The sequence below is a fragment of the Mustela nivalis genome (assembly GCF_964662115.1).
Source record: "Mustela nivalis genome assembly, chromosome: 16".
NCBI classification, from domain to species: domain Eukaryota; kingdom Metazoa; phylum Chordata; class Mammalia; order Carnivora; family Mustelidae; genus Mustela; species Mustela nivalis.
The window spans coordinates 7,433,845-7,461,422 of NC_139035.1; the positions used below are offsets into that span (position 1 = coordinate 7,433,845).

A 27,578-nucleotide genomic window follows, 5' to 3' on the forward strand; every position below is an offset into this window, starting at 1 on the left:
ATAAAATCTTAAAAAAAAAAATCTGACTTCACTCCAATACCTCAAATGTCAATCCACATCGCAGATTTGTCTCACTTTTCCCTTTTATACTTGTAACCTCCTTCGCAGGCGGTTCCCAGCAGCCTCAATACATGTACAGTGTCTGTTCTGTTCCCCGTGGGTAACCAACAGCCCAACCCTGCAGGGCCACCACATCCCTGACCACTTCCTCGCTTAGCGTCAGACCTGCTACGTTCTCCTAAAAGCACTGAGGGCAGGCAAGGACGGAGGATGCTTTCACTCTTCAAAACGATGTCTATGGCGGCTGTTGGAGGATAAACGTTAAGACGGAATGAGTACGATCAGGGAGAACAGTCCGGAAGCCACCGAGTCCCCAACTTAGTCAAGAGATAAATGACATAAGAAGATAAATATAAGTGGAAGAATCCACAGCATGTTTGGGGGTCAGAGCTGGGAAAACAGCTGACAGGTCGGCTGCCTTGGCAGGAGGGGAGAGAAGGAAGCTGGTGGTGCCCAAGGTTCGATCCGAGCGACAGAGGGCAAGGACTTTCAGACAGAAGAAGACACCAGGGCCGAAGATGTAGAGTGCTAGAAGTTACCAAGAGTCCTTTATTGGAATTTTAATGGAAAGTTCTAGTTAATTCCCGAGTATGGCAGCTGAATGTGCGAGTCTGAGCTCAGAGGAGGGGTCGGGGCTGAAGGTGTGTGGATTCAGCCCTGAACGTGGTACCGAGTATCACGGGGCTAAAAGAGATCGCTGACGAAGAAGAGGGTGCCCGACGCCAAGACCCAAGGCTGAGAGTCGGCTGGGCTGGGTAGGGGGGATGCGTCAGGGAGGGAGAGAGAAGGGAGCTATGAGACGGAGCGTCCTCAGGAGACGTGGTGTCCTGGAAATGGAGAGAAGAAAGCATTTCAAGTGGGATGGTGTTGGAACCCTTGATGGTGTTGGAACTCGCTGACCTTGTTCAGAGAGGCGCCCACTGGGCCTGGCTCGTGGGAATCACTGGTGGACATGGACAAGAGCATTCACTACGAGGGGGTGGGGGTGCTGAAAGGGAACAGAAGGGGCGTCCTGGCGATACCGATCTTCCCCACAGGAAACATACAAAATGATCAATACCATATTTTTTAAACCTTTTTTTTTTTTTAATTTATTTATTTGACAGACAGAGATCACAAATAGGCAGAAGGGCAGGCAGAGAGAGAGAGGAAGAGAAGCAGGCTTCCCGCCGAGCAGAGAGCCCCCGATGCGGGGCTCGATCCCAGGATTCTGGGATCATGACCTGAGCCGAAGGCAGAGGCTTTAACCCACTGAGCCACCCAGGCGCCCCAATAACATATTTTTTAATGTTAGTGTCTTCATACTAGATAGATATAATTCATCAACAGGAAAATAAAAGAATTATATGTATTTCACCACCGGAAATATTGACATTTATTTATCACGTTCAAAAAGACATTTATTTAAAACTTCATTGTGTTAAATCTCACGGAGGACTGACAGGTTTCTAGTAAGATAGTTGTTCCTCGTGAGTCTGAAGTGATAGCTTTGAGGGCAGAGCTGGCTTCTTCAGAGAACGTGTGATGGAGAAAGACCAACGTCGGTGGTCTCCCAGGTCGGGGTCGAGCACATGGTCCCCGGGCCCCTGCTTCTCGTAAGGACAGAACCACAGAACCTGCTGGAATCGGTTATTCTCTCAGTCAGAAGTTCCACATCTCGTATCTTCGGTTCTCTCTTGCCACTTGTGAGCAAGCTCTTCTCAGGCTCTCCCAGCCACTAATTCTATCTCTTTTTTAACTTCCAAGGCATTTGTGTCTTTCAGAAGTTGCTCTAGGTCCTGCCTTCTCATCTCCCTTTTCCTTGTTTTTCATTTACTTTTTTCATTCATTCGTTTCCCCGTCTTGTCCTTTCCAGGGGGGTCTGCTTTCACCAAAGTCTATTTTCACAACTTTATTCTCTGTTTTCTGTTTTTTTTTTTTTCTTTTTGTTACTGCTCCAGAAGCTTCTGCCACTGCTTTTGTCTCGTTTTATCTTTAAATGGAGCTGTCTGCTTCCATGTCCATAAATGCAAAATCTGCTAACAACGTTCCCCTGCCTTGCAGCATTCTGGGCATCCTTAGGAGGGCAGAATCCTGCCAAGACTAAAAAACTCAAGGTTCTTGAATTTGAAGACATTGCCTTCATGCTTTGCATAATCTTAAATATGCAACACAGAAAGCTTTCGCCCTCCTTCTAAACAGCTCTGCCTTCAGGGGCCATGGAACGGCCAGGCTTTGTTGAAACACCCCACTGTGTTTTGCAGAGGATTCTTCCATGTATGTTTTGATCTGCCTGCCTGTTAAAACACAAGAAAACTGATGTATGACTCCTCCTGGAAAGTAAAACTCCCAAAGCTTGGCTTCCTCTCTCACATTGGATCGTCCAGCCACACAGGTATAGGACAAAAGCATTTGTGGGGCATTTGTGTGGTTCAGTCCGTTCAGCGTCTTACTGTTGATTTCAGCTCAGGTCTTGATCTCAGGGTCTTGGGACTGAGCCTTGCGCAGGGTCTGCTTACGATTCTTTCTCCTGGGGCACCTAGGTGGCTCAGTGGGCTGAGCATCTGCTTTTGGCTTACGTCATGATCTCCAGGCCCTGGGATGGAGTCTTGCTTTGGGCTCCCTACTCAGCAGGGAGTCTGCTTCTCTCCCTCTCTCTCTGCTTCTCCCCACCACTCGTTCTCTCTCTTTCCCAAATAAATTAACAAAATCTTTTTGAAAATTTAAAAAAAAAAATTCTTTCTCTCCCTCTGCCCCTCCCCCAACTCATGCTCTAAATAAATACATATACATATACATTAAAAAAAATGAATTTTTTTTAAAATTTGCATTGTTCGTGGAATCTACTGAAAAACTCACTTTGCTTGAGGAATGGCTATTTCCTGAGCCACACATCAGTAAACTTTAAAATTCCCCTTTGTGATTTCTAGGCTCTGTCTTTACATTTTTTTTTTAAAGATTTTATTTATTTATTTGACGGAGAGAGAGCACAAGCAGGGGAGTGAAAGGCAGAGGGAGGAGAAGCAGGCTCCCCGTAGAGCAGGGGGAGCCTGATGTGGGACTCAAACCCAAGACCCTGGGATCATGACCTGAGCAGAAGGCAGATGCTTAATCAACTGAGCCACCTAGGCATCCCCCCATGTTAATTTTATTAAAAACTAAGATTTTAGAGGTGCCTGGGTGGCTCAGTGGGTTAAGCCTCTGCCTTCAGCTCAGGTCATGATCCCAGGGTGCTGGGATGGAGCCCCGCATCGGGCTCTCTGCTCAGCGGGGAGCCTGCTTCCCTTCCTCTCTCTCTGCCTGCCTCTCTGCCTACTTGTGATCTCTCTGTCTCAATAAATAAATTAAAAATCTTTTAAAAAAACTAAGATTTTTCGATGTAAGAGAAAAGAAGTACAAAATCACACTTAAGAAAAATCCTTGTAATGTTAAAGGTAAACTGGAATATTAAAATTTACTCATGAGTCTTAAAAACATAAACCCTGGCTTTATCCAACAAAAAGGCCTAAAACAAAGGCAGCCCATTATTCCTGGGACACATGGCTGATTTGGGGGTTTTGAAGTTGGACAAGAACAAGGTGAGCTTAGGGCATGCTTTGCCAAAGCAAAGCAGCCATCAAGGACCACTGAGGACAGGACTAACAGACCCAAGAATATTCTCTTTGGTTTTTGGTTTGGTTTGTTGGGTTTCCCGCCCCCCCCCCCCGAACATTCTTCAAGAGGTTTCCACTGACCAAGTTTGGTTGAGGAGCAAAAAACAGTAATAATTATAACTTATTACAAAACAGGGACTAAATTTTAAAAGTCTATTAAGTCCCACAGTAATAAAGAAACAGAGGGAGGAAAAAAACTAATTTTCCATTGCTGACTCTAATTATTACATCGATTCCTTGTTCCACAAATTGACAGTTAAAGGAGAAGTATGCATTTTACCCTAACTCCTTGGAAGGAACAGTAGGAAATTCCTCTATGTCCAGATGATGAGGCAAAGCTTTTAGCCACCACACTCCCTCTGAAGGAGCAAGGGAAGGATGTGTCCGGGAGACTCACCTCAGCTCACGGACGGCCATCTCCTCCCTGACTTCCCTCATGGTCTCTTCCCTGCGCGCATGCCTGTCTCTCTGTCCATACATCCCCTTCGTATAAGGACGCCCGTCAGGCTGGATCAGGGCCCGCCCTAGTGACCTCATTTTTAACTTGATTACTTCTGTAATGACCTTGTCTCCAAAGAAGTCACATTCTGAAGTATTAGGGGTTAGAACTCCGACGTAGTTTCTCTTTGGGGGGGGGGCATAGTTCAACCCAAAAAGCCACCTTAGGGGTGAAGCTGATTCCTCATTTTAAAGGGAAATCTATACTTTGATAATAAAAAGACTTGGTGGGGCGCCTGGGTGGGTCAGCGGGTTAAGTGTCTGCCTTTGGCTCAGGTCATGATCCAAGGGGGATCCTGGGATTGAGTCCCACACTGGGCTCCCTGCTCAGGAGGGCAGCTGTTTCTCCCTCTGCTTCTCCCCCTCCTCCTGCTGATTCTCTCTCTCTCAAATAAATAAATAAACACATAACTAAAATCTTTAAAAAAGACTTGTTGATCATAAGCTTCACCAAGGACCCACACTATCATCATAACGGTGGGACAAGCTGCCCACCCCCACCTGCTATGATGCCCTGGGATGCACGATGGAGTCTGCTGGCCAGGTGTGTCTACACTGAGCTGGAGCCAGCCCTCGGACCTAGCTCAGTCCACAGCAGGGAGAAACGACCCAAATGGCATTCACAGCCTCGCTCGGGCCTATGCAGACAAATTCAGGCTACGAGACATTCCACAGTCCATCTGACCTGGGAGAGTTAATTCTGTGAAAAGCAACGTGTCAGGACCTGTCTAGAGAAAGACAGGATAAGAAGCCATATTGAGGGTGCCTGGGTGGCTCAGTGGGTTAAGCCGCTGCCTTCGGCTCAGGTCATGATCTCAGGGTCCTGGGATCGAGTCCTGCATCGGGCTCTCTGCTCAGCGGGGAGCCTGCTTCCCTCTCTCTCTCTGCCTCTCTCTCTGTCTACTTGTGATCTCTCTCTGTCAAATAAATAAAATCTTAAAAAAAAAAAAAAAGCCATATTGATAGGAGGTCCTTGGCCAGGGTACCTGCTAGTAGGGGGAAAAAAAAAAGCTCTAAAATACGGTTTGGAGACAACTGAGATTTGAGTGCAGACTGAACACAGAGAAGTCGTGGGCTGTGCGCGTCCTGATGAGCCACAACAGATACGGGCCCGTGTTGTACAAAGAATTCCTTGTTTTTCAGGGAAGGGGTTCAAAGTGACATCCACATGATGTCTGCCGTGTCTTTCCAAATGGGTTCAGTTACACTGATTTTTCAGCCCTGGAAGAGACTGTTACACCAGTTGCTTACTCAGAAGACTGGTAGCTGAAGAGGAAACATTAAGCATTGACCCTGATTTTCTAGGAAGGACAGTCATATTCATAGCAGATGTAGCAAACCTTAACAAACATTGAATTTAGGTGGTGTGTACATAAGTGATCATTCACCCCTTTTGAAAAATCTCCCAATAAAAATTTGAAAGAGAAAAGACCTCATTAAAGAGAGATTCATGTGTCCATAAATAGGAGAACCTATGTATTCAAGGCGATTATAATCGAGATCCCAGCAGGGTTGTATTTGTGTATAACTTTATAAGTTAATTTTAAATTTCACGTGCAAATTTCAGAAGGATCAGGAGTAGCCAAGATTTTCCTGCAGGATATTAACAATGTGAGACATGCCCTAGCAGACACCAAGACTTCTAGTAAGGGCGGAATGCTTAAGACGGTGTGATTTCGGTGCAAGAGACTGAAGGTCTTGAAGTCCAGAATTCAGGACGATGAGGAAGGTGACAGGGAAGGGGGGAGGCAATGGGAGACACACCTACAAGGCCTTCGAAGGCACTAGAAATGGTCTGTCTTATAAGCTGGGTGATGCGTAAGTGTTCAACTCATTATTCTTTAAATAACACAACTATATACACCATCAAGTATATCACAATAAACAAAAGAAAACATATAGAACAAAGTAAGTGCCCCCACACACACATGCAATAAAAAGCGTAGAAAACTCAGAAACTTTTGTCAAAAAATAAAAACCGAGAGGCCTGGGTGGCTCGGTCTGTTAGGTCCCGCGCTGCTCGATCTGTTAGGTCCCGCGCTGCTCGGTCATGACCCCAGGGTTCTGGGATCCAGCCCTGCATTGGGCTTCCTGCTGGGGGGCCGGGGCTGCTTCTCCCTCTGCCTGCCACTGCCCCTGCTTGTGCTTTCAGGCTCTCTCATGTTCGCTTTCTCTCTCTCTGGCAAATAAATAAATAAAATCTTTAAAAAAAAAATCGGAGTATTTGGACTCTACAGACAGCCCAAGAGAGGCAAGTTCGGTTTGTTTACATGATTGCTGGCATGTTTATTTACTGTCACAAAGGATCCTGCAGAAAGGGAGACAGTGACCATGCAGGAGGAAAAGGCAGCCATCGCAGGAGCGAAGTACCCGCAAAGAGAGAACGGGAACCGGACACAAACACGGGGCTGCCTTGGACCGGATGAGGACCATCTCTGGAACTCCAGGACAGCGGGAGGCACTGTCACGAGGGCGGACAGTGATTCCGCTCGGCTGCCGGGAGGAGGAGAGCCCTGGACTGTCAGCCTCTTCTCCCTCGGTGAGTAGCAAAGCCATGAGCCCAGGAGGTGGGGTGATTGCAAAAGGCAAGGAGGTTGAGGAGAAAAAGTCATCGAAGGCCCTTTCCAGGGTGCCCCAAAGTCAATGCTGCAGGGGAACGCACCAGGATCTCTGTGCCTGGACGAGCACCGGCCGGTACCGTGTGACCATGAATTCGAAATGATGCAGGTCGGCAGAGCCGGGCCGTTTTCTCCAGCGACGTCCACCTTAGAAGATGTCAGGAGGCCTGCAGGTGCAGGTCGAGGGCTCCGCCGAGGCTGCAAATTCAAAGATGCACCGTGGAGTGGAGGATGGGCAAGGCGGGAAGCGCAAGTCGGAGGGGTGTGGCCAGCTGTGGGAGCAGGGGGCGGAGCTCTGCGGCTGGCAAGGAGCCAGGAGCGGTGAGCAGCAGCGCGCATGCGCCCTCATGGGTTCTCAGGGGCGGCGCTGTCCACGCAGCATCAGATCGCAGGCGGGGTCGGGGATGCGGGACCAGGACGGACACGGCGCGCGGGGCCACGACCACGGACAGTGAATCCCGAGGAAGCCGGGGTGCTGCGCGGGGCCTCCACACTCACACGCGGAGGTCACCAGGGAGAACCACATGAGCCCCGAACAAGAGGACATTTTGAGAAATCGCAAGCCGCCTTTCAGATTTTGGTAATAACTAATGTCCTACTCTTGAAGGCTTTTTACTGTGGAAATACAATTACTCCCAAACTTGAAATCGTCAACCCCTGGTGTACATGCTACACGGTGGCCAGTCTCCTAATTCATCCGAGGAGCATCTGCAGGTGAATGCCTCCTGTGCTCCGGAAGGGTTTACAGACGGATGCCAACAGTTTTCGCAGGTGGGGTTATCCATATAGTAAGTGTGTTTATCTCTTCCGAAGGACCCGGATTAGGTATTATTTATGATACCACCCTAGTATCCCATGGCATCTAAAACAGTATCAATAGTGTCCCCCAGTGGGGCCCCTTGGTGGTGGAGTGGATTAAGCCTCTGACTGTTGGGGATCCCAGGGTCGTGAGACCGAGACCCCTGCACCGCCAAGTCTGGGTCCAGCTCAGCACAGATTCTGCTTAGGATCCTCTCTCCTCCCTCTGCCCCCACTCGCCCTCTAAAAAATAAATAAATAACTCTTAAACAAATGAATAAAAATAATAAATTTTATCATCAATAAAATCCCCCCAGAAATGGTGAGTATCTCGCTCTGCTAGGGGAGGAAAAAAATCTCTTGAATACTCTTTGAAGGAAAATGAAACATGACGATTTTGTGAGCTGTACTGAAGCAGCAAACTGGGAAATAAATATGGCCCCCACACTCGGAAGGCCCTTTCCTGGGTAACAGAAAACGATGTAAGACTCGGGCGAAACGGACTTGAAAAGCAGACATCTGTTCCAGCAGTCTGTCTACAGTGGCGAGAGCTGGGTTTCACAGGAGAGTAAGATGATCACACTAGACCCCCATCATACAAGAATATCTCTGTCCATAGCCCCACAGAATTAGAGAACACTGACCTTGGGTGTTGGCTACCTCTCGATTTTGTGAGCCCACAGAGGCCGTATAATGTCATCTGCGGCAGAGGTGTGGAGTTGGGCAGGTTCTTGGGGTCTGCTAGAGCGTGCACACGGTGTGCTGCCCTCCGGGGGAATAACGCTGAGAGTTACTGATGTTCCTGCTTAGGGCAACTACCCAGATGAGCAGAGACCTTGGTCAACTAAAAAACCCGTGGGGTAGAGCTCCTAAAGTTGGAGTTACCCAAAGCCAACAGGAGAAATACACTCAACTCCTATTTGTTTCCAGGTTCTCTGCTTGAGCTCTGGCTTTTAATGCTCACGCAATTCTTGGATTCCTTCTCTACACCCACTCTACTCGGTTGGCAAATAAGAGAATATGCTTTCAAAGCTTTCTCATGGGCAAAGGACTGCAAAGCCTCAGTGATTTCAGGCCAAGGTCGAAGTGACCCTGGCGTAATTATTTATTCCAATGACGGAGAGGTGGAAAATGATAGCTATGATGTGTTCACAGCTGAGGGATAAAGGGACAGAATGAAAATACCCGATTCCGTGCTGATACTGTCAGAGTGAAAATACAAATTTTTGCATTTCGCCATGCTGCCTGTTGCTCAGTCTGACTGATTAGAAGATTGCCCAGCTCAGCCCTCAGGAAGATTATCTTCTCCCCAGCAACAGAGGATCTCAACCCCGTATGCCAAAGACACTGCGAAGGGGCAGGGAAACATGGCAGGACCTGGCATGATGAGCAAAGAATGAGGTCGAAGTTTCTCTGGTGGTCCCAGATCACGGCTCTGGCTTTAGTATTTGTGCCTGGTTATAGGACGATCACCTCACGGAAGAAGGGTCTTTCTTGGTGGCAGATTGGTTTTTTTTTGTTTGTTTGTTTGTTTTTTTAAGTTTCGTATGGAAGTTTATTGGAATAGGATGATCATTATTTTAGTCCACGGCCATACCACCCTGAACGCGCCCGATCTCGTCTGATCTTGGAAGCTAAGCAGGGTCGGGCCTGGTTAGTACTTGGATGGGAGGATGATCATTATTTTAGTATTACCATAAGGCAGCAAAGTAATACAAATGGAAAAAGAAGGATAAATGGGGAATTTCTAAAACCAATTCTGAAAAATAAGGTATGGAAGACATGAAAGTCAGGGGAACAAGAAAAGAAAAGTATTATGTAGGGAGGGAGCCTGGATTATGGGAGGAGGGGTAGACATCAAGAAGTTATTGTACAAAGGTTTGTCTTCTCTCACCCACGTGAGTCAAGGTCACCAAAAACCAAGAAGCAATCTGACCAAATAAAGGTTTCCACAAGATGACCAAAACCTAGTCCGTATCTGGTTTCCCTAAAAATCAGGACAGTCACCTTATGAAAAAAGAAAAAGAAAAAAAAAAGTTTGATGCAAATAGTAATCAGAGTGAGGGGCACATATGGTATCCTTGGCTTTGCCTGGGGAATGTTTCGGGAGGCGTTTGGGAGAACTCTGTGCGGCCGTCAAGGAGCAGTGCCATGCAGAGGAATAGCAAAATATATAATTTGAACTTAAACATGAATGTGAGCCTTCCAAGCTCTCTGCTTATGCTGACCTGTGGCAGAAACAGTTCTGAGCAAAAGTCTCTGTTTGCAGCCATCTCCTCATAGGTCCGGTGGGAGGGAGGGAGGCAGGGAGAAAACCATCAAGTCATCTTGGGGGTTTTGGTAATAAGAATTCTGTCCGAGAAGTCTAAAAAATCTTTGGGGCTATTTTGCCCGTATTTTCTCTCTTTCATTGGAGGTTCACCAGGAAGGAAGGGAATTCATGGTGTGGAAAGTTAGCAATAAAAAAGCCCAAATTAAAATACCTTACTAAGAAATGTTTTCATTTATTTAACTTGAAATTAACCTTAAAATTTGTCTTCCTAAGCCACAATCAGCTTTCACTATGTTCAACAGGTATCTGAGGGTTATTTCCTCATCCCTTTTCCAGTGGGGAATTGGTTTGCTTTCTGCTTGATAAATGAAGTCCATGTCTTCTTGCCCAAGTATGTGCTAACTACAGTCTGCCCTTAGTTGGAAATGTAGACAAGATGGGGATTTACACCGATTGTCATAAGGAGTGATTGCTTGCAAGTTTTTTTGGAAGAATCCCTAGAGAATTAAGGCTAAGTCAAAGAGATATGATCAAATGGAACACTGACTCTTAGTAAACAATGTGTACTCTTGGAGATAAGATAAGGCTGACCAGACTGGGAAAGGAAGTACTGAAACTTCAGGGCTTTAAGAAGAGAAGGATCACTCTAATTATCCTGGGACCACAGAACACAACACAGATAGATACTGGAAATGTACAAAACAGAGAGTAAGTGTGGTTCACACAGCAGGTAAGGAGGACTGGCAGGATAAAGGAAAAGTTACTAAAATTACTGTAACACAAAAGTTGGTCATGGACAGAGAAAAGGAAGAGTAAGGAGCTGGATGGGTTCAATAACAGAAGCGTCCACATAACGTTTATAAAAGAAATACCCTCCTGATTCTACTTTCCCCTCCAGCTACTATTTCATTACTCTCTTCCTTTCACAGAGTACTTTAAGCTGTGCTCGTCCTGTCTCCAATTCCTCCCACTTAATAGGAAATTCTCTTATCAAAGTTATCAACAGCCTCCATGTTGATAAATCAGCAACTGGTCTTCAATGTAAGTGACCTCCAATGGCATCTCTTCTCCTCCCTGAAAATTTGTCTCTAGCTTTGAGGATGGAACTCTTGATTCCCTTCCTTCCTGTCTGGCCCCTCTTTCTCTGTCTCCTTTATCAGTTCCTACTCATCTTTCACATTTCTAAATGTTAAGAGTGCCTCCAAGAATCAGCCTGCGGACATCTTTTTTCTGGTTCCACTGATGATCTCATCCAATTTCATGACGTTAAATACCACTCACCCTGACATTTATTTCTCTCCCTGGACCTCCCTGGACCTCCCCCTCCAAACTCTAGACTCAAAGAGCCAAGTGAATATCTAATAGCTATCTCAGAACTCACATGCCTGTTCCTCCCATGAGCATGGAAGTTATCAAGTCCACGGTTCTGTCACTTGAGCCATACCCCTGACTTCTCTCTCTCTCTCTTTTTTCTTGTATCTAATTGTTCAAGACCTACCAATTCTGACTTCAAAATCAATGCATAGTCCAATCACCTTTGCCTTTTCTCCAGTAGTATCAGCCTGATCCTGATCACCATCATTAGAGAAGAAACAAGATGCAGCAAGCCATAGGACAAGACTGAGAGACTGAGAAATTATGACCAGCAATATTAATAAGGGCCAAGACTGGCAATTCCTCCCTGAGATGGATTCTGTTTCAGCAGGGATGAGAGAAGACTGGAGATTCTACTAATAAGTCAGACCAAGGCTCCAGAGAAAGTCTTTCTACAAAAATATCCTCTTCACCTAAACTTTTAAGGCCATTCTAACATCACTTTTTCAATGAATACTTTGCACTTCCCGACACGTGTTTCTTTTTTTTTTTCTTTTGTATTCCCAATATCGTACAGAGTTCCTAGACTAGAGCAGGTATATGTATACATATTTACTAAAAGAAAGAATGAGCACATACATCATCAGCTAACTCAACAAGCTTGACAATGGCTTGAAGAGCTAAATTAGAAACATGACAGAAAAAAGTCCAATTCTAGAGATATTTAAACTCAAGCACCTTTCCTGAGAAGACATTTGGAATTGTATTTTCCATAATTAGGACTTCCCTAGGAATGGCAGAAAACAAAAGTTGCACGGATTCAAAGGAAATACATAAATCAAGGCCACATGAAGAAAGCTCAAATAAGTGGAGGGCAACGTATGTATTTATAGCCCAGGAGCATAGAAGACCCAGCAAGATAGCACTTACGTATGCAACCCAGCGTTACGGGGGGAAATTAACCTTCCGTTCCACGGACCTTATAAAGCTCATCCATACTAAAATCTTAAGGGCTGTTTCTCCAGGGACACTTCTCACTGCTCAATCAAAACCATGAGATGTTTTACAAGAGGAACAAGCTTTTTCTGCTGAGGATTCTACTGTCTTGTTGAGAACCGCCCCCCCCCATGTGATCACCCAGCCCATGGCAAGAAAGAATGTGCTTTTTACCCACTTCCACAAAATCCGAGCCACGTCCAGCATGTCCTGACGTCTTGCCTCACATTCTGCTTAGATAATGTATTCATCTATCCATAACGAAATGCTCTCTGAAATGCTTTCTGAAGTCACAGATGCCATTGCTGGGGGCGGGAGGAGGAACATACATTTTGGAGTTTCAACTTCAAGTTGTAGAATTCTGCGCTTCACGAGCTGTGCAACCTTGAGCTGACTCACTTAACTCTCAGACCCTTTTTCCTCCTCTGTAAAATAGGGAGTATAACGCCTATCACTCAAGATTGCTGCAAGAAGAGATGTGAAAGCCATCTGCACACTTCCAGCATTGCACAGATGCAAATGATTCAGACAGAAAGCCCTTCTAGGGATCTTCAAATTCACATAGACATGGCATCTGACAGAAAGACCGAGAAGAAGCCACAGAGGTTGTCTCTGCATCAGTATCGGGATGTGATCTAAACAATCCAAGTTGTCCAAAATTCCAGCAGGAAACCTAGGGAGGTGGTGAGTTGCTCACTAAAAGGGGCCCAGCAAGACAGATGAGGGCATTAGGGATTGCCGTGGAAAGAGCACGTGCCTTGAGCAACAGGTGGAGTTCTCCAGTGCCTCTCTAGTTCCCCCAAGTCTTAACATTTCTGGGACAGTTCTCCTTCCTCCCAAAGTGAAACCTCCTCTCGAGAACAAGACTGTGCATAATACGGTTTGCATTCGTCACAGGCTTAGCACTGTGTTCTACACGTAGTAGGGGCTCAATAAGTATCTGTTAATTGACTGCAAAAAGCTGTAATAAGTATCCCTCCTCCGGAGGTTTTCTCAGCATGAGTAGAGAGAAGTTATGTGAAAAGAAATAACTAAATTGCATGCATCCAACATAAACATTATCAAATCCAATTTGTATCTGAAAAAGATGTTGGCACTCACTTTCACATGTCTTGGGAATCCTTCCAAATCAAATGCATTCTGGACAAAAACACATGACACAACTAAGAAAATGCCGGATATGGAAAATTAGCCGAGCCTCTTCATTCTCTCCTAGAAGTGGAAGCCAGGCTACCAGTGCGTAAAGCTGTATTTTTGTCCCCCAAATATTTTTAAATCATCATAAAACAGAAAGAGTTCTTCTCGATCAGTTTCAACTGGTGCCTCCAGATTTGGTGGGGTGGGCAACAGAGGCTAAAATGCAAACTATTAAAAAAATATATTGATTCTCACTCTTGTCCAATATATAGTGAAGGCCTCAATGCTGAGCCTTTAATGAAGGGCAAAATAAAGTAAGTCATGGTACCTTGCCTCTGACCAAAAACAACTTGTCCGAAAGGTCTCAATTGCAGAATGAATGCATGGGCCCTACAACTACAGATAAGGAGATTAAAATACTGTTTAAACTCTCATTTCTCAAGCGGCTACTACACAGAGAGTCTATTTACAACCATATAAATATACAAAAAGTCTCATGTCATCACAGGAGCTGAATACTATCATTACCCCTATTTTTCAGGTAAGGAACTTGGAGCTCGAGGCAAGAGTGGCTCATCATGGACCTAAAGCTAATGTTCTCGAATTCTGATTCCCAAGATGCCTCCCTGGGCTACATTTCCAGGCCCAAGAGCCTTCTGTCCATGTTTCCACCTGTATACATCTCTTCTGCAGGCTGCATAGGGAAGAAAGGCCCAGCCAAGGCATGAGCCTGGTGGGAACCCACATTCATGGAGCCAGAAGGAGTTTCTGGAGTTAGCAGAAGCTACGAAGAGTACAGTGAAGAGAACCAGTCCTGTAGTTCACCAGACCTTAACTATCATCTCCAGGTCACTGATTCCTAAAGACTTGTTTCTGGACCTGCTCCCTCCCCTAAGCTCCAAACCACATCTTTAACTGCCCACCCAACACGACCACTCCAACGTCTAACACCCAGCTCAAATACATAAGCAGAGCCCAATTTCGGATACCAACCCCCACAGCTTGCTCCTCTCCCCACTGATAACATTGGTCCCCACCAATAGTACCTCCAAAATGTACTCTGGCTTTGCATGTCTTCACACCCCCACCACTGGCATTTCTTTTTTTTTTTTTTTTTTTAAGATTTTATTTATTTATTTGCCAGACAGAGATCACAGGAGGCAGAGAGGAAGGCGGGGTGGGGGGCAGGAAGCAGGCTCCCTGCTGAGCAGAGAGCCCTATTCGGGGCTTGATCCCAGGACTCTGGGATCATGACCTAAGCCAAAGACAGAGGCTTTAACCCACTAAGCCACCCAGGAGCCCTAACACTGGCATTTTTTGTGCAAACCACCTGGACTCCTTACTCAAGACAGTGGCAAGAAGACAGCTTCCGGGCCTGCTCTGGCCCCATGGTCTTTCATCTACCCAGCAGCCAAACTGGTCTTCTGCAACCAGAAACAGGGTCCTGTTGACCTCTCTCCCCCTCCAGAGACTTCCTGATACACTTGGGATAACACCCAGACTCCTTTCGGCAATCTGGCCTCTGCTGGCTCTTCAAGCCCATGTACTACTCCGTTTCCCACCTCCGGACCCTGGCACACTGTCACCCTGATCTGTGCTCCAATGTCACCTCTCAGAGAGGCCGCCACTGAGAGTCCTATACAAACGGAGGAAGCCCCCGCACTAGGTCAGCATCTCTGTCCTGCTAAACTTCCTCCACAGCTGCGGCTGACTGCTCCGTACTGGCTCACCTCCCCCGTGCACCTGTCCTGTTCATCGCTGCATCCCCAGTGGCTGCGGTAGTTCCCAGCACAAAGGGGTGTTCGGTAAACATTTACTCAGGAGTGAGTGTATCACATTAGAGTCCCTGTTCCAAGGTCAAGAGAAAAGAATGTATTTGTTTTCCCTGCACAGAATATTCTCCAACACAGGGCTTCAGCCTGGGTCATAGGTCTGCGCTTTCTCCCGACCATCGACGTTGCTGAGAAAACGACTAAGAGATTTCAAGTCCATTCCTGCCGAGAAAACAGTATGGAATGCATTTCAGAAGCAAAGTTAGTCAATTATGTTGGTGACAGGCTCCCCGCAGGATGTAATTTATATAAACCTGAGAACAGCTGGGACAAAGAAGATTATTCATAATTGTATAGCTCCCATAATAAAAAAAATCGAACAATACAAATAAGATACAGTCTTTTTGCACAAATCTTTACCAGACTGACTTTTGCTGCATTAATCAAAAGTTTCCCAAAGAGCTCTTTTTTTAAAAAGATTTCTTGTGTGTTATGAAAAGACAGGAACATAAGGAGTTATAAGAAAAATAATTATAAATGTCAAGGTTGCTCTATTTATATAACACAAAAGAAAATAACTTAAAATGTGAATAACAAAACAAATGATAAGGTTGCCTACTTATATAGCACTGATTTATTGAAAGCTTTATGGTATTAATTTATTATTTAGCTGGCTAAAGAGAAAAAAATATACATTTTTGTTGGTGTTATTCCATAAAATATGGACTTAATGGACCTATTTAAGATAGCTTTTTATTTACTAAGCCCACCCCTGAGCTAATTTTTCCCCATAAACCAGTACACTCTGTTCTTTAATGTCCAGGCTTGTTTTCTTCCCCTCTAATTTGAATGTGTATGAGAGCAAGTTCCCCTTAAAGGTGAAAAATGGCATCGTATATAGTAAACAATGAATACAGGGCAGACGGGAAAAATGTGGGGGAGAATAGAATTCCCGATGCATGAATCAATAAAGCTGCACTATGATTAGCAAACGGGGAGAGAGCCTTTAAGATCCAGAAAGGATGCCAGGAGTTACAAGCAATTTACAACAGTAATAAATTCCACAGGGACGCGTCCAAACCCCAGGAGAGACCATTAAAGGCTCCACTCCCCACCACTTCTATAGCAGTATCTTCTAGAAACCTCCTGTCACCCTACCCACTCAACCCTCCTAGCACCAGATCAAGAAACAGAAGACATGTGGGGGTAGGCTGCTCTTTCTTTGTTTTGTGGGGTTTTTTTTTTAAAGATTTTATTTATTTATTTATTTGTCAGAGAGAGAGAGAGTACAAGCAGGGTGAGGGGCAGAGGGAGAAGCAGGCAGCCCGCTGAGCCAGCTCCATCCCAGGATCCTGGGACCATGACCTGAGCCAAAGGCAGATGCTTAACCGACTGAGTCACACAGCGACCCTAGGCCGCTTGCTCTCCCGGAATCATGTTCAATTGCCCCTTCGGGGAGGGTAAGGCAGTGCCCCTGGTGTGGTGCAGGACCCCACAGTTCCCTGGGGAAGCCGGCCGTTTGCCACGGTGGGGAGGCCGTTCACTGCCCCGCGCCCTGGCTCACCGCTGTGGTCTCTGATTCTGGCTGCATGTTCCGCACACAGCAGCTCCCCTCCAGCACACCAGGTGTCCTGAAACCCATCCTGGGGATTTCCCTGTGGCTCAAAGGCACAGCTACAAGTGGAAAGGCATGAAGGGTCCATGCCCCGAGGCAGCTCTCCACCCCAGGACCCGGGAGGGGTGGTCCGGACCACAGGGGCGGGGAGCGGGGTGGGCGAGTCTGAGAGGCATCTGTCCTCCAGGTATAGAAGCCCTGGGTGGGTGAGTCCTATCTGCCCACAGGGAGACCTCAACAACTTGGATGGCCTCTTCTGGGAGTCTGAGCTACAGCAAGCACAAGGTTCCTTCTAAGTCTCTGTGTTAGTAAAAGAAAAGAAAACCACCTTCCAGATGTAGAATCTAGCATTTCTAACCTCCCAGGGTTTCTGAGATACACCAGAATTTGATTAACTGGTCCAAACTACTTCCTGACTGTAACTGGCAGGGACTGGGACAGAGCTGGGGGCAGGACAGACAGGCCCTCCCTCGGGGACCTGGTGGCTCGGAGGGGGAGAGGGGCGCTCACCAAATGCTTCCCAGGAGGTAAAACACTACAGAAGTACCAGATGCCAGGAAAGACTAAAAGAGGGGACCTATACCAATCTGGGGTGCAGGGAGAGGTCTCGGGAAGGGTTCCCCGGTGACTTCTCTTGAAGACCTTAAGGAAAAGGGTCGATGAGGAGAGGTGGGAAGGGGTTATCCCCACCCCCCAGAGGTGCCTCCTGGACTATCCCTCCCCGCCCCCCCGGTGAATTTTCCTTGTTTCTTTTCCAAACGCTCATCCAATGTGCACAATCTGATAGTGTCAGAAATCCACTACGCACATACGTAGTGTCTACGCTGTGACTGCTGTCGTGCGGTGGATCCAAACAGGTGGAGGGACTGAAGCCGGTCCAGCTCAGGAACACTTCCAGGGGCTCCATCTCCATCCCGTATACAATTTCCTCGGACGCCAGGTCCCTGACGAGGCCCCACGCTGCCCAGCTAAGCCCTGCTGGCCATTACGGTCGCTACGCTGTCGCCCTCAGTCCTCACGCTGGCATCATGATTGAATCCCTCTTAATCACCTCCCCACCCTCCCCCAGACCCACCCCCCACGCTCACACACGCTCACGTAATTCATTGTCCCTCATACTATTTCTTTTTTTTTTTTTTAAGATTTTATTTATTTGACAGAGAGAGATCACAAGTAGGCAGAGAGGCAGGCAGAGAGAGAGAGGAGGAAGCAGGCTCCCCGCTGAGCAGAGAGCCCGATGTGGGACTCGATCCCAGGACCCTGAGATCATGACCTGAGCCGAAGGCAGCGGCTTAACCCACTGAGCCACCCAGGCGCCCCCCTCATACTGTTTCTTGAGTACTGCGGTAGATCGGCGCACATCCATGCCCTCCTGTCCATTCCCTGCTCGCCGTTTTATTCCAGAGAAATCTGGTATCTCAACGAACGGCTTCAATGCTTCCCTGGGGCTCTCCTTGTTATCCCAGTGTTTCCCCACTGGGCGTGTTTTACCCCCAAGGGACACGTGCCAACGTCTGCTCCGGTCAGAAGGAACTAGAAGGTGGCACCAGAGGAACTTGTCAACGTTTGGTAATTCTGACTTTAAAAAAAAGAGCATGTTCTAGATTTTCACTCATTCCCCAAGACACCGCTGGAGAGCTGAGAGCAGTGCTACTGTACTAAGAAATTCTCCCACTATAATTGGAGGGAAGATAAATAACCAGCATTTTCTAAAGGCTACAGGAAAATGGGCCTCATATACACAACCAACGATTCCATGGGCCCCTAAGCACCGAATCAGAACACGGTGTGCCTTCAGCACCATAAAGCTAGCCGGCTGTGGTCCAGGTTTCTTGCTGGCTGCCAAAAAAGCTTTCGCTAAAAAGCTCAGAACCACCTGAGAAAGGTTTACAGAAATCACCTCTGATGGTCCTTTTGAGAGAAATGCTCGGTTTCATCAAGACTTTGGACAAAGACTTAACTGCTCCCGGAACTAGGCAATACTGTCTGAATTGAGAATTTAATACAACTTGAAAATAATACTTGTTTGATAAGATTTAACCAGAGGTACTGAGATAGGGTTAGAAAAAAACTCCTAAGTTCTTTCTGGTTAGCTAGGAAACAAAAGCCCTCAATTAGCTGTCAGTGGGTTAGAAGGGCACTTGCCCTTTAGAGCAGACATTTAAGGGAAGGTACGTGCTTGGTTTTGGGTTTAGTGTTTGCTGCTGTTGTTTGGTCCACTTTTTGGTCCCACGATGTATTTAAAAAATTCTCAAGTAATGTGTTACACATTTCTAGTTTTAAGGACTGAAACACAATCTACTATAAAATATCATCTCCACCAAAATTCCTCCTACTCCAACATGGCCCCGCTCTCCAGAGATAATCCCAGCTGATGATCTGCCATATTTCTATAGAGATCTTCATGCATTTTTAAAATATCTTATTTATTTTTCAGAGAGAGAGAGCACGCGCAAGCAAGGGGAACAGCAGGCAGAGGGAGAAGCAGACTCCCCGCTGAGCAGAGAGCCCATGCAGAGCTCCCTCCTAGGACCCTGAGATCATGACCAGAGCCAAAGGCAGACACTTCACCGACTGAGCCACCCAGGCACCCCGATCTTCATGCACTTTTATACATCTATGTTCCCATGTAAATAGAGAGTTTTGCTGTTGGTTTGTTTTTTTAAGCAAAATGGAATCAAACTGCACATTTTTTGCTACTTGCTTTTTCTCCTTACTAAGCCTTTGAGCTTCTGCTACGTTGTTACGCACCCCTATCCCTTATTCTTTCAATAGCTGACGAGTACTTCAAAGTATAATGGATCGTCACAATTTCTTTTAAAAGATCCAAACATTTAAAAAACATTCTCCAGTGAGTAACTTATCTTGTAAATTTATTTACAACCATAAATTGTGTGGACGCAAACGTCCTGTTATTCCTACTAGAAGAGGATTAACGTGTCTTGGTGAAGGACGATTTCACGCTTCCAGAGAAGAGGGAGGAGAGGACAGATGATGTTCCAAAGTCAGGAAGATTTTCCTGACAAGGAAGGATTAATTATTATGGAGACTAGTCAGGAAAATGGCAGTGTTTCTATCCCTTGAAAATGTTAGGAAGAAGACCTTTCAGATCAGGGTTAGATGGAAGGAAGTTCTGGCCGCAAGTCTACACCCAACGCTGTCATCACTACCTCCCTAACCTTGAGCAAAACAGCCTTCCCACGCCTGTTTTTGTCCATCTGTTATTTATCGTAGCAGTTTTCGCAATATCAAGCACAATAAATACGTTGAAAAAAGACAAGTGCTCAGATTAGTTTAAAATTGGGGGGCAGGAAATTGACATGCATTTTGTTTCAGATGATGGCAATCCCAGCAGTAATTAAAGATGAAGAAAGTCCTGTCTCCCATTCACATTTAACACATAAGAAAAAAAAAAAACTGATAAAAAACAAAAACCTGATAATAGGTGCAGACAGAAGCTAAATGCATTTGGCAGACAGGCAAAACTGAAACACAAAACTTAGGACACACAGCCGTGTACGTAACCGAGGGACCTCGGGGAGGAACGGGCAGCAGAGTGTTGTCTGAGCTGCTCTAAGAACCATCACGAGCTCAGCACCCAAGGGCTCTGCGACTACATAAATAGGTCTGCTGGGGTAGACGCCACTGCAAAGCCCCTTCACCTTCTGAAATACGCTCCCTGGAGTATGATGTCATCATCTCCCAATCTCTAGAGACACTGCTTTGTGCCTCAGTCTGTATCTCAATGGAAAACACCAACATAACGAATTGACATGCTGGAAAAAAAGGAGTTAAGAAAGCTACTGTTTAGGGTTTTTTAGATTATTTTAAAGGACAATTTTCTTCCTTTCAGAGACTAACAGGAGTCAAATGAATCCCACTAAATAGTCACCAGTGACTTGTGAAAACCTGCTGTTGGATGCCTGGCATGCTATTTGGGGTGGGGGGAGGCCCAGCATCCAAGGACCTTAATGTCCTCTCTGGTGCTGTATGTCTCCAGCGGTCCAACGTTCCGGACGAGCAGAGAATGGAAATCAGCGAATCAGAACTGGAGTGGTACATGGCGTTTTGTTCTGTGTTCCATGCCATCTTTACAAAATAAAAGAAAACAAGTATTTTTAAAAGGCCACTTAAGGGTGTCAAGTACTCCTAAATGGGCAATAGAACAGACAAAATCACAATCCTAGGTAACTCAGATAAGTAAGAGAAACAGATTACAGTTAGCAGAAAAAATCGTAAGATAAGAGGTTCTTCCAATGGAAAGATGCTCAAGGGTCACAGACAGCAGCTCGGCTCCAACCATTTGTCCTCCCAACAGAATCCCTGAGAAGGGACGGCCCAGTCATGCTTGTTTTGAACTTTCAAGATTGTGTTTTGGTCAGAAGCTGAATTTGAGCCCCTGATGTGGAGCATGAGTTCAATATAACCCGTTTCATAATTGTTTTAGGGATTTTACAGGATAATTTAAACTACTGGCATAGGTTTTGTTGGAATTTTTATTGAGACAACTGTAGATTTGCGTGCAGCTGTGAGAAATAATACCAAGGGGACACCTGGATCACTCGGTCAGTTGGGCGTCCAACTCTTGAGTTTGGCTCAGGTCATGATCTCAGGGCCATGAGATCGAGCCCCGCGTGGAGCTCCATGCTAAGTGGGGAGAGAGATCTCTCTCTCTCCTTCCCTCTCTGCCCTCCCCCTCAGTCATGTAAGGAAAGCAGCTCGCTCTCTAGTGTGGGTGGGCCTTACCCAATCAGCTGAAGACTTGAATAGAAGAAAAAGGCTGAATAAGAGGTAGGTTCCCCTGCCTGACTATTTGAGCTGTGACACTGGTTCTTTTCTTTCTTTGGACTTAAAATGAAGCAACGGCCATGTCAGCTCATCTTAGCTCTGAGCCTATGGCTTTTAGACTAGAACTACCTTCAGTGTTCCTTGGCCTCCAGCTTGCCAATTTTAGATCTTGGCATTTTACATCTTCCATAATCACATAAGCCAATTCCTTGTAATAAATCTCTCCAGGGCTTTGTTTCTCTGGAGAACCCTGACTAATACAAATGGAATGGATATACCATCATGCATTTAACCATTCATCTCTTTGGGGCTGATTTCAATTTTTGGCTATTAAAAATTCAACTGCTAAAAACTTTTGTGTACAGGTTTCTGGGTGAACATCGAGTCTTCATTTTTCTGATACAAATGCCCAAGTGCACAATTGCTGGTCGTAGGGTAAGTGCATGTCAATTTCACAAGAAACTGTCACGCTGTTTTCCAGAGGGCTGCCCCATGTGACACTCCCACCGGTCATGTATGAGCGATCCAGTTTCTCTCCTCCCTACCAGCATTCGGCGTTGTCACTATTTGTTATTTTAGCACTTTGGTGGGTGTGTAGCAAGTTCCCATTGGGATCTTGGCCCAGGCTTTTCTGAAACCCCCCAATACAACCCTCGCAAGTCCTGAGGACAAGAGAGCCTCTCACTTCCTCTCCATGAAGCCCAGATGTGTCCCTCTGCTCCTTCCCACACTGACCCTACTTCTCTCTGGGACTCCAGCCCTCTCTCCGTGACCGCACCTCTTCATCCCATCTTGGAAAAGCTCTTTTCTCCCTGAGGCTGACATTCTCAGTTATTTCATGGATTTCTCCAATTTCCTCGTTTGCAGGCTGTCATCATTATGATCTCTCTTTTCCTTTCACTCAACAGCCCTCACTTCTTGAGTTTCTATTTCATGTAACGGACTCTCTCCTGGGTTTAGAGATATATGGACCAGTCAGATGAGATTCTGTCTCTTGAGAGGCTCATCATCCAGAAGGGGAACAAACCCACAAACCATGACCACCTACCCTAGATAGTGCTTTGACCACTGACACACAGAGGTTCACCAAAACAACCGATGTGTTTCGTCTTCCCACCCTGAACACCAACATCACCGTCCACGAAGCCCGAGTTACCACGCACAAGCCTTACAGTGAAGGATTCATGCATCAATGTAATTTTAATGCAGTTTGAGAGCGGGGGGGGGGGGGCAAGGCTGGCATTGGGGGGGGTACCAGGAGGGGAAAGCAGTGTATTAGAAGATGGCTCATATGGAGGCCCAGGAAGTGGTGCACACACTGGGGAGAGATGAGCCTCAGGAAGGAGGAGGTCTGAAGTGACTTGAAGGATTCTGGAGTCTCTGATAATGGACAGGGGGTGAGGGGACTCTTGGAGCCTGATTGAAAATATGTGCGAATTCCCTTACAGTCTAGGAGTGGGGACAAAGGTCAGACAGTGAGGCAGAGAGGGAGCCGGGCGCGGTCCTGCGCTTGGTTAAGGAAAGGAGCATCTGTTCTCCAGATGGTGGCGTGTCGAAGGCACAACGGTGGCTGTTTGAAAGAGATCCCTTGGCAGCTGTGAAGAAGGTGAAGCGGAGAGGGAGGCGAGAGCCTAAACTCCTGTTTAGGAGTGCCAGGAGGAAGGCCACTGAAATCATCCTTCTGAGACGTGCTAAGGCACCGGAAGCAAGAAAGGATGGATGCAAGACTTGGGGAAACTGGAGGCAAGAACTGCAACCGTGTGCTGGTTGAATGAGAGAAATTAAGAAGAGGGAGTTAATGTTAACCAGAAAATAAGATCTGGGAAATGTCAAAGGATGAAACTCCCCATTCTGTAAACGTAGAGGGATTAGCGGCACCCGCGTGGCTCAGCTGGTTGAGAATATGACTCTCGGGTTTGGGTCAGGTCACGATCTCGGGTCCTGAGATCCAGCCCTGTGTGGGGCTCCCCACTCAGCAGGGGGTCTGCCTATTCGTTCCCCCCCTCGCCCTCCCCCTCCCCTGTTCATGCTCCCACTCTTGCTCTCTGTCTCCTAATATATAAATAAAATCTTAGAGGGAAAAGGTAGAGGGAAGAGATTTTAGAAGATTAAAATCTGAGATTAAATCTAAAGGGCAATTTGACTCTGACCCTCGGTCCTATGGAAAAACTCCAGACTGAGGACCACAGCTACACCTCCGTCCGCCTTTCCCAGAGTAAATGGCTCATATGATCAGGTATGTGAATCCTGTTAAAGTTAACAAGAACTAAAAAGGTCTACTCAATTCCTGATGTGAAGTTAGCACACAGTAAAGGCTGCATCTCCCAGAAGTTTGGGGAAAGGGAAAGGCTTTATAATAAACTGTACCGGGAAAGAAGCAGAGCTGATTAGAAAAATTTTTCAGTTGGTTCTTTTCCTTACGGCATACACCAGGATAAATTCCAAACAGATCAAGGATTTTGACATAAACAAACTAAACCATATAAGAACTAGAAGAAAATATGTGCGAATTCCCTTACAGTCTAGGAGTGGGAACTTTTCTAAGCGCAATTCAAAACCAGAAAGAACAGGAAAATGGTAGATGGATTTAATTACATAAAAAACCCACCGCTGGCAAAAGTTACCGTAAGTCAAACAAAAAGACAAATGTCTAATTGGGGATAATATTTGCTACTGGCATCACAGTTGAATGAGTAATAAAAAAGAAAAGGGGAAAAAAATCAACCACTGTGGAAAAATGGGCTGGAGAAAACCTAATTCATAAGCAAAAAGAAATACAAATGTCTCTTAGCCACATGAAAAAGAAATTCAATTTCACTCAAAGAAAGAGACATTCTAAGTAGAACTACACTGAGGTATGGTTTTATCCAACTTAGATTGACAAAAATCCCAAAATCTGTTGACATACTGTTGGTGAGACTGAGGAAGCAGTCACTCCCATAGGCTGCTGAGAGGAAAACAAAATGGCGCATGTATTTCCTGCACAGGGGAATTTGATTATCTAAGGAAATGTACTTAGGCATTTACCCTTTTACCCACTTATCCCTCTTCTAGGAAAATAAATGCTGAAGTGTCACGGGCAAGAAGAGATGAAAAGATGAATGTATGGAACTCTCAAACAGCAAAAAACTGGAGGGCCCATGATCAGGAGGCCAGCTGATTCCGTCATGAAGCATTCACCAATGGATGTACATATCCCTTACTCAAAATTATCAACCATGTGTTCACTGACTTTCCATCCTACCAAATATCATGTAATTGTAAAAAAGGAATAAGAAAAAATAAACAATAAAAGAATAAACCATAAAATTATTTAAAAAAAAAAAAAAAGGAAAGAAAAAGTTACCTATGGAGGAGGAAAGTCTAGGATAGCATGGTTAAGACTAGAAGCTAGACCTCTTTGAAAATTCTTTGTTTAGTGGATTTGACTTTGGCTTTACATAAATTTTTGCAAGATTAGGCAGCAAAATTAAATTTAAAAAAGCAATGCCTAACAATTAAAATGAACCAAAAGAATGAGCTTAAATGTGTATACACTTGCATGGCTGTGCTAAGAACGCCTACTACCAATGGTGGTCAAACACTGTGTCTTTGTGCAACGGAGAGGGATGTATCCTATAGACAAAGAGAACAGCCACTCTTCAACCTCTGGTAAGGGCATTGTTGCTGGGTGGTGTTGTCTGAGGCTGTCTCAGGTGTACCTGTGGGATGGTGCAAACAGGTAGTTATGTAATATTCCAATTCTAACATTTCCAGTGTTGCTGAGAACTAAGATTCTCAAGGTGGGAGAAAGAAGACAGAAGATTTTAAGGAAAGGCTAAAGAAAATTTTAGACTGGCCATGTGTCAAATAAATTTTAAAGTCGCATTATGGGTATGTGGAGTGTTCATGATACTCTACTATCTACTTTGGGGTATGTTTGAACTCTTCTACATAAAATGTTAAAAAAAAAAAAAAGGAAAAGAAAGGAAACTACCTCCAACGGAGAAAGTCTCATCTTCTAGAATGCCTTAAGGAAAGGACTCGGGGCAGGGGGCACTTGGCTAGCTCAGTCAGTTAAGCATCCAACCCTTGATTTTGGCTCAGGTCATGATCTCCGGGTCGTGAGATCAAGGCCGGCATCAGGCTCCACCCTCAGCAGGGAGTCTTCTTGGGATTCTCTCTCCCTCCCCCTTCTCAAATAAATAAATTAGTCTTTAAGAAAAGGATTCAGGTATGATTATTTGATGCAGAACATGTAAGCATGATCCTCCCAAAAGAAGGCTAAAGGAAGGCTAGGATCTCTCGGTTTTTATGAGTCTATCATTAGTATTATTGAAACTTCAAGTCAACAAATTCAGTTAATAACGTGAGCAGGAAAGAAGAGCAAAATAAGTACAATTACCTGATCAGAAATTACCCCACCTTCCGCTGGAAAGAGCAACTTCTCGGTTTCTGGTCATTGCTTGGAAAATGGTATTTTATGTGCAGCGATGGCCTATGTGATTACATCACAAACACAGATAGCATGGACTGATTCTTGGGCTAGAGACAATTCTGCCTGTGTTTATACACGGTAATTTATACCCTGAACAGTTTGAAACGAGTCAATAGTGTATCTGCTTCCTTTCTCAGCAGGTTCCTAAATGGTTTCCTAATAAACCAGAGCGCTGGCAGCCCTGAAAACAAACACCTTCAGCGCCACAGAGTGAACCAATTCATTTTTTTAAAAACCACCACCCTTGTTGCATTGCATGAAAACAGAAATTCCCATTTGTGAACAAAGGTGCTGATTCAACAGATTCCCCTGATAACTTCTTGGTGGACAGTTTGCTCCTGAAGCCGGAATGCCAGCCCCATGAGCGAATGTCAGTTTTGTACCAATACAGCAGCACTCACGGACACTCATTCATTCACTCATTCACTTATTCATTCACTTGGTAACACCTTCTGGAACCCCTATTGTATGTCAGACAGAGGATACGTAGCAGCGAACACAACAGGCAAACATTTCTGCTCCCTTGTCATGGGAAATGAGAACGATAAATTTTAGAGGTCAGCAAAAACACACATGGTTTTCATGCGGTTCTCAGCGCAATCACAGCAAAGAGTTATAATTTCAAAAGATGCCTGCAGACAGCTACTAAGAGGGAACACGAGGATAAAAACATGGGACTATTGAGGAAGTTAGCCATGGTGTTCATCCACGGGAAGAATAGGCCAGGCAGAGAAAGAACAAGTTCCAGTCCTGGAGCAGGAATATTCTCGACATTTCTGTGGATGACGGGGCTGGTGGACACGGGATGAAGCCAGAGAGAGAGAGAGAGACAGGAAAGGACATCAGCAAGCGGGTAAGAGGCCAGAGCCTGCCGGACCAGGGAAGGTCATGACTAGGACTTTAGCTTCCCTCTGAGCAAATCGGGAAACCAGTCACTGAAGAACTGTTGGCAGAAGGGTGACTGATCTAAAGAAGCCACCAGTCAAAACGAAAGTCAGTGAGAACAGCTCAGGGGACAAGGACAGACACGCAGAGCTTTGGCCACAAGCCAGGACAGACCTAGAATAGAGCCCAAACCAGCTTTGTCTTGGATGCGTTGGGGGGAAAGCCCATTAGACCCACACGTCAAGCATCCCACGGGCAGCTGGTTCTGAGTCTGAAGTTCAGGGACAAGGTCTAGGCTGAGGACATAGACCTCAGAGCTGTCAGCGCACAGTCGAGTTTGAAGAGGGAGGACTTTGAACCGGATCACCTAGGCAGTGAGCAGGGGAAGGAGAAAGAAGTACCTCAGGCACGGTAGTGTTTAGCTGTCAGGGCTATGAGGTGGAGTCAGGGAAGATCACAGAAAGGCCAGGAGAGTGAGGTCGCCAACAAGGCAAAGCGTGCCAGTGGGGGGTGGGGTTGGGGGTTGGTGAGTTACTGTGTCAAATTCAAACGCTGTGGTCTAGTAGACCAAGCAAAATGACAACTGAGAATGGGGGGAGGGGTGTTACTCTCTTGCCCATTGTCCCCAGTGTATGATGCTCCCTCAACAGCCACACGGCACACCTGGGGGTCGCACCTGTGCTGGGTCTGAAGCTACAGCCACATGCTCTTGACCA

At 45.9% G+C, this 27,578-nt stretch overlaps 2 protein-coding genes across 2 annotated transcripts in view; both read right to left on the bottom strand.

Annotated features, from left to right (window-relative positions):
- The window catches only part of PLD5 (phospholipase D family member 5), a 328,471-nt gene that overhangs the window by 206,981 nt on the left and 93,912 nt on the right, over nucleotides 1-27,578 (bottom strand). The window lies entirely within an intron of this gene.
- Nucleotides 6,420-27,578, bottom strand: part of LOC309849824 (uncharacterized protein) — a 55,860-nt gene continuing 34,701 nt past the window's right edge. The window contains exon 4 of the mRNA XM_082702817.1: nucleotides 6,420-7,006. Within this exon, the coding sequence (XP_082558943.1) occupies nucleotides 6,422-7,006 (585 nt within the window). The 3' untranslated portion in view covers nucleotides 6,420-6,421. The remainder of the gene's footprint in view (nucleotides 7,007-27,578) is intronic.